The following is an 11015-nucleotide window of genomic DNA, read 5'->3' on the forward strand; positions in this document are numbered from 1 at the left end:
GCAAATGGCTGCAATATAACAAAGAGTGAAAAATTTAAGGGGGTCTGAATACTTTCCGTACCCACTGTATATACATTCATTTATATATTTATTTATGACCTTAGGTGGATTTTTTGGCCTCGATGCATTATGGGATTGTCTGCTGAATACATTTTTGGAGCAGCCTTCAAATCAGTAGTGCACTTATAATGTTTTAAAGCCCATCTCACTAGTTTTTTATTACATACTGTGTGACATTGTGATGTTTGTTGCTAGTGTTACCAAAAAACATGGCTCCCATTCCCAAAGCAAAATAAAGCACAAGTGAAACAGTACCTTATTGTGTAAGACCACCACATTGTGACTGTCAGCGTTCATCCAAGTGTCCATGGCTTTGCAGATGCTGCAGATCTTATCCAGGGCTGGAGCGTGATGGTCCGGCCAGCCAAAATCCAGCACCTTATGCAAACAAACACAGCGGAGTGCGAGTAAGAACAAAGGAACACAAATCTCCATGTTAAAAAGTGAAAGTAAATACTACTTACTTTGGGATTCAGCTTGGAGATATCATATCGCTTTTCACTTAGGTTGAAGAGCTGTAAAAATGTCATGTTTAGTTTATTAAAGTAATAAATAACACAAATAAAAATAAATAAATTATATGAATCTAAATAAAATGTTTTCACTATTATTTACCTTTTTTTTCAAAATCTGTAATAGCACTGCAACTACTAAAACACTTATATTAGTACTCAAAGCTATTGAGTTTTGAGGTCTCACCAAGTAGTTGTCACCATGTTTGGAGCGTAGCATGGTGGCGACCTCCTTTATGTTAGCGCTGTAGCTCGGCTCTTCTACATTACTGGGGAAGCTCACAGAAATGATGCGCTCTGTGATGTAGACCAGGTCCACCTCATAGTTTTCCTCCATGGCCTGGATCAGACTCAAGCTCCTGCAAAAGCCAGAAGATCAGAGAATGGTTAGAGAACTTCAGCATTTACAATTCATGTCTACAACCCTTGGTGTACATCGAAGGCATCGAACTCACAACATTCGCTCAAGCACAAGCAAGTCTTGTGTCTCACAGCACATGACATCACGAAACCATCAAGTTTTTTTCAGAAGAATGCCTCACCTCAAACATGTCAGCGCTGAACAGTCTATTAAACGCATATCTGATGTTCAGTATGGCTTGAATAAAGTATAGTGGGGAAAGATTGATCGCAGAGATAAACAACAGAGATATGAAAATATCCTGCATTCCCTGTGTGCAGCAGGGCAGACCAAAGAAAACAATTTGGTCACTGGTGAGGCATAAGCTTGCCAAGGATGTAACCACAATCAGGCCCCCCATCTGTGACCTCACTCTCTCCTCAGGTCTGGATTTCAAGGCAATAAGAGAGAAGTGCAGCCATCTTTTAATCTAGGGCTTTGTTCCAAAACCTAGTGAGATTCCTAAGTAGGCAGCGTTTTAGTGTGTTCCTGAAATTAAAACGGTTCAAAAATGTACAATGTACATTGTGACAAGCGCTGCATTATTTAAAAAAAAATGTTTAGAATAAATAAAATAAAAAAATAAAAGTAAATTATATATATATATATATATATATATAAAATGTGTCAATATTACAGTTTATATTATGTTTATATGTATTATTTATATGAATTCAATACATATTAATTAATATTTGTGTGTAAATAAATATTGCATTCTTTCCATCTCTCTCTCTATATATATGTATATGTATTATTATTATATTATATTAAATACACAAAAAATAAAATATAAAAATATTTAATTTATATAATAATAATAATTATTATTATTATTGTTGTTGCTGTAATTATTTATATTTTTATTATGTTATTTATATATTCATTCAGTACAATGTCCAATATATTCTTACAGTTAGTTTTACATTGTTATTTTCGCAACAGGCTACCACCAAGCTTTACTGAAATCACGAGCTTGCTTACTGTATATAATAGTGAGCAGAGTTATTTGTATACGATTCTGCCTTAGAAGCCGACTCCCTATGTAGGGAGCAGACAGTAAGGCAGCTTACTATGTTTTGGAAGAGAGCATTCAAATCAGGGCCAAAGTGTTTGAACTAGTGTTTGAAGTCTAGCTTTTTGGAAAGATACCTGTTGGTGAAGCCCATTTTTAGCCTTGAAAATCTGGATTTGTTGTGTTTTCTAGGCATTGCAGCCACAGTAAATCAAGTATATCTCTCTACGGCTGATTTGAATCGAAAAGCAGTTTGCATTCAGTGCATTTTGGAGAAAGAAATGTAAATAACGCATGATCGTGAGTGGTATATGACATATGAACATTGTACTTGCACCACAGTGTTTTGGAAAACAAGTACAACATTACACTACTCTCAGGAGATTCTGGCTAATCTCAGAATGTGCATAATACAAGGTGTAATGATCCCTGAACAATCCTTTAATATTAAGGATTTCCCCTGGTCCCACAATCATTTTGGAAGCCCATAAGGTTTGTGCGTTCATTCACTTTTAAACAAACATATTCACTAACCTTATTCAATAACCACCCATATTCCATCTTCACCAGGTTCTAAATGCCCTGAAAGAGCACCTAATGTAAGTCTATTTGTCTATTACTTTTATACTAAAATTGGAAGTAGTTATTCATTAAGTGATGATCAAATAATGTAAAAGGAGTAGATGATTTTAGGTGTGTGGATCTCAAATGCTTTTCATAGATTATGTGGGCATGTTTGCACTGTTACCTGATTTGCATAATTCCTGAGTTGGCTAAAACAACACAGATAGCGCATGCAAATAAAACAGTGCTATCAGCAGGTGCAATTCATTCTCCAGAACTGAACTACAGTACAGTATCTATTGCACAAACTCCATCTACCAGTGAAAACAAGAATGCGCTTTTTGGCAGAAAATCAAAGGGTCCAATAGTATCTCGTTTTAAGACTGTGTCCAAAAGAGAGTTTCCCAAAACGAGAGAAATAAAATAGCAGTCCATGTAAATAAAAAGCAAAACTTCCCCCTGGTAGCTGAAATGGGAGCTATTTGTAGTGATGAATTTCACAAAACATCTTCTCACAGCTGGCATGAACAGCTGAGAGAAATAAGACCATCAGAATGGATCAGAGATCAACTCCAGTGTTATGTAACATGAGACGAATCTTTCATTTGTTTTGATTGCTCTTATCTTTTGGTTTGCATCCATCGAGTTCCAAATAAAAAGGACATATTTTTATAATCTAAACAATCAATTGAGATTAAGTACCCCCTCTGGTCTACGTATCCCTGCCTCTGCTGAATTATTTTTTATCTCCGGTGGGGATAAAAAACATCCCGTGAACAGCGCCGAAGTCCCGATCTGAATCAAATGATTCGCGATACGCGCTTTGAAGTCCCGATCTGAATCAAGTGATTCGTGATACGCAATCCGATTTGAGCAATTCAAAACAGTTAATCATTTTGCGACGCAATGGTTTAACTGACTCGGAGTTTCAAAAAGCTCCGTTGATACTGTAAAATGTATGTTCTTTGCTCACTTTCCTATATAATTTATTAGTTGTTTAAATAACCGTTGAAATTAATTAATCGGCTTGTTTTTATTAAATTGTGATCACGTTAAATAGTCAGTTTCAGTCGTATTAAAAACATTTCGTGACATGACACACATTATCTGGAACTTGTTTAAAAAGACGGGTTTATGATGTGCTTTGTTAACAGATTACACTAACATTAAACTTTAAAGCCTTGCTCTGAAAAAAGTGTTCAAAATCATCCCCCCCTCTGCTTTTTTCACAAATCGCACCCTGTATATATATATATATATATATATAGCTATTTTTAGAAAGATAAACAATCCTTAAAATTTTTGTGTGATTTTTGCACTTACAAAAGAGTCACCATGTATTGGTTGAATTGTTTGGTATTATTTTAGCTTATTTTACTAATATTGCCTTTTTTTCTTTTATTTGATGTGACATAGATTGTTTTTCTTTCTAAATAGCCTATTCCGTTGGATATATTCTTAATTTTCCTAATAGAACTGAACGCAAAAATATTGTAACAAGGATTTGTTTTTCAGTGCCTCCTTTACTGCCTGTATCTATAGCAAACTATCACTCAAGATAACTGTGCCATTATTGATCTAATATACTATATGAGGGAGAGAAGCCCTATTAGGACATCATAACTTATCCCTGGAGATTGTATAGATGCATTAAAGAGTGTTTATTCGTCGTACTCATAAACTGCAATAAAGAATGTGAGACTGATCCAAGCAGAGTCAAATGTCAACTGGTGCTGGATTTCAGAATGCTATGAAGATCCCTTGAGATGTTCATTACAGCAATGCATACTGTAGCAACACATGAGATATTGACTGCACTGATTTCTGATGAAGACAAAGACATCTCTTACCTGGATGGTCTGCGTCGAGACTCCATGCTCTTGGAGGATTTGGTTGAGCCCTAAAAAAAAAGAAAACTCTCGTTAGGATCATGAAAATGTAGTTGAGGAAAGCCAGTGTATGAACTAGATTTACACTTCATGAACGAAGCATCAGTCAGACAAAAACAGAGGTAAAGTTTTAGGGCATCAGAGCCAATGTCCCATTGTTTTCTGTTAGTTATGTATGAGAATCAGCACACAGTGCAAAACACACATGGATGTCTATGCAGCGTAAATGTGTATATATATGTCTAAATATAGATGCAAGACAAGATCGGAATTGCATGCAGTTCTAAATGCCGAACATTCTATCAATGTAAGTCAATGGAAGATTCTCAAAACTTAACCTTTAATCTTACAGTATACATTTTAAAAATCATTTTTTATGGCTGATATAATGTCAGTATATTCACAAAACAATTTAATGACCATAAAGTTTTTACCATAAAGATTTAATGCAATATTTGCTTAAAATTCTCTTTAAAAATACATCGATTTTGGAACTGACACATCATACAGCAAAACCTCTATTCATCTTATGCAGATCATCTCAAAATTACCAAATAATGTCCAATTATTCAGCCTAACTGATAAAGTGGTCTATCACTAATAATGATCTCACAAATACAACAGTTTCCAGATGTTTTTAGCCCATTTCCTGTTTAAAAATGACCGTAAACCAGTTATCCACAGGGGAGGTTTACCGTTCATCTCCAGAGCTCAGGCTGTTCTGCTGATTACACCAATGAAAAGGCCATTTGTTTGGACAGTTACTTTTGGTTTGTGTTTATCCGTATGTAAAACTGTGTTGATACAGATTGAAGAGAGCTGATGTGACCGTGTAGGTCTGTATCTAACACTGAGCATGTCCTCTTAGCTGTATATACTGTAAATGCAATGACAGCCTGTAAAGTGAGGGAATTAAATTATATGGATTTCACACAGGAGATGCTGAAAGGTGTGTAATTTCAGCACAATACTTGGTTTGGTGATGGTAGTGGGACAAAAATACACTTTTACCTGTAAAATGACATTTAGAGACTTAACTAATATAAGTTAAAGTGTTATTGGTCTCACAAAAGAAGGATAAGCCTTAAAAGATGTGTGGTTTACGCTCACCGTCTAAATGACATACTAGTGCATGACTAAAAAGGAACAATGCTTACTAAGAAAACCCAGAATCCAACATATAATTACAAACAGTGCTGGGGCCTTTTCTAGAAACTGTATGGACTTTGCATGTGGTTTCCCATATGTCGCAGTCTTAGAAAAGTATAGAACAACTTATTGTAAATGAAATGATGGGAAAACTTCAAGTTCAAATGTCTCCAATAAGAAAACAACATACTGAGGTTTGAATCTGGGGAATTTACTGGGAACTTGGAAATTGCTTAATGAGTGATAGCTAACAGAATAAAAATTTTAAAACAGTGCATAAAACTTAATTGACTATAGAAATTACCAAGAACATACTGTCAAACAAAACCCATTCAGAATTGTATTCAAAAAATAAATAAATAAATACATTTTAAAAAGGCAATGGCACAGCAAAATGACTGTTTTCAAACAGTTTCCTGAGCCAATTTGCCATTGGTTAGCAAACAGATAGTCCCGCCCCAAACTCATGCCATTGGCCAATGCTGCTGTGTTGGACTTGTCAAGATCCAAAAGCCAAAACAAAACAGAAACCATCAATAATTGTGCACACATCACCTAATTTCCATGACATTTCCCTGTCTGGATATTACAACACTGACCGTGGGAAGCCTGCACATTTTATTTAATGAATTCTCTAAGCACTTAAAGGAACAGTCTGCCTGAATTGAAATTCTGTCATCATTTACTCACCCTCATGTCATTCCAAACCTGAATTACTTTTTTGTTTCTTCTGCAGAACAAAAAAATATATATATATCTTTAAGAATGTGTCTGTGTTTTTGTCCAAAGTCAATGGGGTCAAAAACAACACTGTCTCCCACTGTCTTTCAATGTATGCACAAAAACACCAATCTAAAATATATTTTTTCCACAGAAGAATGCAAGTCAAACGGGTTTGAAACGACATGAGAGCGAGTAACATAATTTTTATTGTTGGGTGATCTGTCCATTTAAAGAGCATTCATTAAATTAAATGTTCCCACAGCGTTAGTTTCCTATAATCCTCATTTCCGAGAATCCAGAGAAATCTACTACAATATTGTTTATATATAGTATATAGTATTAGTATATAGTATTTAGAGGCCAATCGAGCTTTCAATGAACAGACTGTAAAAGACCATTAACACATTTTTTAGTCTAACAAACTTTTGTGTGTATAGATTACTGGGCCAGGCCATTATGAACAATCATAAAACACAAGGAAATACAAATATGCCATACTAAGACAGACTGCAAAGTCACTAACTTATAGCCTGAGAAAGCCATTGTGACACACTCGAATAAAACACCCTGGCATTGCAAACCCCCTCTATCCATCCACAGGGTCCACCTTCCATCTCTCGCCACACGGTGCCCGGCTCCAAAAACATTCCCTTAATCAGCCGATAATTGCGACCCCCAGAAGGACAGCCAAGAAAGGGTGGGTGGGGGGTTGGAGGGGGTCTCAGCCAGGCTTGATCAAAACCAGCTGGAAACGCTGCTTTCGAGCGGGCCCGACAAATGAACAATCAGAGAGCGCAGGGAAGAAAGCAAGGGAGAGCTTTGAGGAAAAAGTTGCCTACAAGACCTACAATCCGGAAAAGAGAGAAAGTTCGGCGGAAACTCGAAAGCCTACCTTGAACAGGTAACCTGTACTCCACCTCCAAGCATCGCGAAGGGAGGACAAACGCCTCCGTAGAGAGCTGCTGGGATTCATGGTTGGGAATTAACGCTTCCTTTCTTCTTGCAGTCCCCTTTTCCTGAAGCGCGCCCCACGTTCCCGGCTCTATTTTGGTTCCGTGCTGTGCCTAGGATGCCGCATGCCTGGCGTCAAACTCAAGCGGACCGCAGCTTTCTTCCTTCTCCCACTCGCAGAGTAACTCTTTCCCTTATTTTGTTCCCTCCCGCCTCCTTCTCCGGCCCCTCCCTTTTCCTCGGCACCTCTCCCCTCCCTCTTTCCCATGCTGTGTGTGTGCCACCCGCGTTTGTTTGGATCTTCGGTCTAGCCTTTGCTCTCTCTCCAGGTCACACACTCAGCAGTTGACTGGAGGAGATGATCATCCCGACCTCACGGCTTCAACTATTCACAGTTCTGTCACCTCCAGTAAACCACGGCCAATCACCTCACTTTCCTCTAGAATATAAACGTATACGGTTTTCTTTTGGTCGAACCATACTTCTTTTTTGGTTTATACATAGTTTTCATCCCTGAGGTCCACTTAGGATGCTACAAATAGCCGTAATTTTGTTTTTCATGAGCATTTTCCATCCTCTCGCTGACCTTAAAGCAAGCTGTGTACTTTTGCTGCCATATCTTTACAGGGGTCATGAACTGGCTTTTTTAAAATTATTATTTTATACTGTTGTCTGAGGTCCACTTATGACGTTTGCGTGGTTTTTACATTAAAAAACATCAAAATCAATAATAGGCTATTTTCTACCCTGGTTTTGAGGCCGGCTCGAGAAACGCTCGGTTTTTATGGGTGTGCCGCATTGAAGACTTGGAAGTAAACGCCCACTGCTATGATTGGATAATAGTTTTGCATAGCAAACTAACTTTCTGTGTGTCTATACGTCCTTCATAGTTGGAGCCTTCTATGACTTTGGTTAGACACGTACACATAATCAGGACATATCTCAATCAGCTTGCTATAACGGGTAGGTTTTCGCGGGAAATTCGAGCATGCTGCTGCGTCATTACGTCACTTCTGTAAACATAAAGAAGTTGACCCGGCAACTAGGCTATCGCATGTGAGGATCCTGCAGGTTGCCGATCGTTTAGCCTTTTCTCACAGCAGCCAGAATAATTAGCGGAGTGTCTATTTACACTAAGTGCAAATAGCCCGCCTTGTTGGCAGAGGCTATTTACACTAACCCCGCCCACCAACGTGTGATTCGGCTAGTCAACATTATAAAAGACAGTTAGCAGTTGTCAGTTCCAGTGGTGCAGATGGTATAACGTGTGTCGTACTCATTTTGACGCGATCGACCCGGGTTCGAATCCGCCTTTTGGCGAACTTTTTTCTCCCATTTCCAATTTTAAATCACATCAGAAAAGCATTTATTTTACTATTCATTTATTTTGAAAGGAAATAATAAAAAAGTTGAAAATAAAGTATCAGGTAGGGTTAGGGTAGGTGTAGGGAGGGCTTTATTGTCAATAAGGTGGCATCCATTTAATCATTTGAATTAAAATTAAAATTTACACTCAATAAGTTATTATTGCATACTGTTTTATAATGTATTACAATGCTGAGGTGCAGATAATTGCCGCTTTTTAGGTTAAAAGAATTTCTTAATATGAAATTCGAGTGGTATGACAATTAGAGATTAGACTGTACAGAAATTGAAATCTACTCGCTTATACACACTATACTCATAGTCACGCAATGCTGATGTTGTTAACATTAACAATTAGAGAATAAAGTATAACAATAATAATAATTTGCACGGTTTGATATGATATGAGCTAATTTAGATTCTTAATCACCATTGGTAGCGCGATTTATTATAATGCTTTTTTCCCCAGTTGGTCAGAACAAACGTGGCAGACTTGTTACTTACTTGTTCAGATGACAATATCTGGTGAAAATGCTTATTTGAGTCATATATTCCAAGACGTAGGCTAGAATCTGTGAGGCTGGAGCCGTGCTGCCACACAACCCACGCAAGGAAGATAATTCCGCAAACAGCTGCAATTGCAGGTTTTCAAACAGAGATGGCGACAAAGAGGCAAAACTTATGGACTGCGGCTTTAACTAAATGAAAATGATAAATGTTGCCTTGGTTATTTATTTATTTCATTTAAAGTATTTTTTTTTTAAGTTAACAATAAAAACCCCGTCTTGGCCAAGGTGCAGAAAAATGATTTGTAGCCAGTCACATGAAATGACCATTTTAAGAAAAAATCAGGATCCTCTACCAACTGGTTGTCAAATGGACAAATACAGTAAGCAGTAACTCTACTCTAAGTGACACAGACTTACCAGCAAAGCAGCTAACTGTAGGATTACTCAATGAATGGTAAATTGCCAAGTTGATAAGGTTTATAATGTTCCCCCCTCCACTTCTCAGATGGTTCTTACACCCCTGGGTACATGCAGGGCTTTGCTTTTACAGCATTTCCTTCGGCTATGCTCCAGCTCAATATTGTATCAATAAAAAGATCTAATAATGTTTCAGGGGGATTATTAGAGTCTGTTTCTCTGTCCCTAAATCTCCGAACATACTCATGCTCATATGGATGGCTCCAAACGAAAGTCTGAATTTTATTTGGATCAAGGCAGTTAGTCATCCACAGCTGCGTCTGGTGTTACTGTTCTTCACCCAGGCATGAGAGGGATGAGGAACAGCGTGGATGGAGGGGCTTCTGAGAGGGGGGCGACGACACAAGTGAACATACATGCTTGAGCTATGACATCTCTTCCTCTGATAATCAGTTAAAGGGACAGTTCACCCAAAAATCAACATTCTGTCATCATTTATTCACCCTCGTGTTGTTGCAAACCTTTCTTCTGCTGAACACAAAAGAAGATATTTTGAAGAATGTTGGTAAACAAACAGTTGCCGGTAGCCATTGACTTCCACAGTATTTGTTTCCATACTATGGAAGTCAATGGCTACCGGCAACTGTTTGACGACCAACATTCTTCAAAATATCTTCTTTTATGTTGAGCTAAAGAAAAAAAAACTCATACAGGTTTGGAGTAAATAATGACTGAATATTGTTTTTAAGCGTACTGTCCCTTTAAAGCATGTTCACTGGGCAGTCATTCTAGCCCCAGTGAGGCCGTGTTTAGCTAATCCAACCAATAATTTGAGCTTCAGCACTCCGTGAGGTTTAGACTGGTGAAGTTTAGACTACAGAAGCTGCATAGCAACAGTGTTCACTAAAGACCTAAATATTTACATCTTAAAGCTGTTATTTCTGCAGCAATGTCAGTAATGACTTTACACTGTGTTCACACTGACCCAACAAACGCCAACACTTTAAACATTATACATTTGGCTGTTGTACTTAGAATGTTGGAAACATAACCGTCATGTTCACATTGACCCAACAAGCTTGTCAATGTCCGCTTTTAAAGGGGTCATATGATGTTGCTAAAAAGACCATTATTTTGTGTATTTGGTGTAATGAAATGTGTTTATGCGGTTTAAGGTTAAAAAAACACATTTTGTCCTCTTTTGGAAGGCCAAACAAAGTAGTTTCGCTTTCACAACGAAACACACGGTGGACTAGAGTGAGCGGAGGGCGGCGGGCTAGAGTGAGCGGAGGGCGGCGGGCTAGAGTGAGCGACGGCGGGCGGGCTAGAGTGAGCGTAGGCCGGCTTGAGTGAGTGGCGGTGGGCGGGCTTGAGAACGGCGCGGCTGGCGGATTCGATGAAGGAGCGTCCAGAGGGCTTGCGGCAACCACATGTGACGACCCTGGGCTGGACTCCGCTTCT

At 38.2% G+C, this 11015-nt stretch overlaps 1 protein-coding gene across 1 annotated transcript in view; it reads right to left on the minus strand.

Annotated features, from left to right (window-relative positions):
* LOC107688950 (tensin-1-like) overlaps positions 1 to 11015 on the minus strand; it is a 257974-nt gene that overhangs the window by 71152 nt on the left and 175807 nt on the right. The window contains exons 6-9 of the mRNA XM_016486798.1: positions 4402 to 4451; positions 760 to 931; positions 525 to 575; positions 316 to 438 (exon numbers count right to left, since the gene is read on the minus strand). Of these exons, the coding sequence (XP_016342284.1) occupies positions 316 to 438; positions 525 to 575; positions 760 to 931; positions 4402 to 4451 (396 nt within the window). The remainder of the gene's footprint in view (positions 1 to 315; positions 439 to 524; positions 576 to 759; positions 932 to 4401; positions 4452 to 11015) is intronic.

This window comes from Sinocyclocheilus anshuiensis, unplaced genomic scaffold, assembly GCF_001515605.1.
Source record: "Sinocyclocheilus anshuiensis isolate Anshui unplaced genomic scaffold, SAMN03320099.WGS_v1.1 scaffold777, whole genome shotgun sequence".
In the NCBI taxonomy this organism is placed as follows: Eukaryota; Metazoa; Chordata; class Actinopteri; order Cypriniformes; family Cyprinidae; genus Sinocyclocheilus; species Sinocyclocheilus anshuiensis.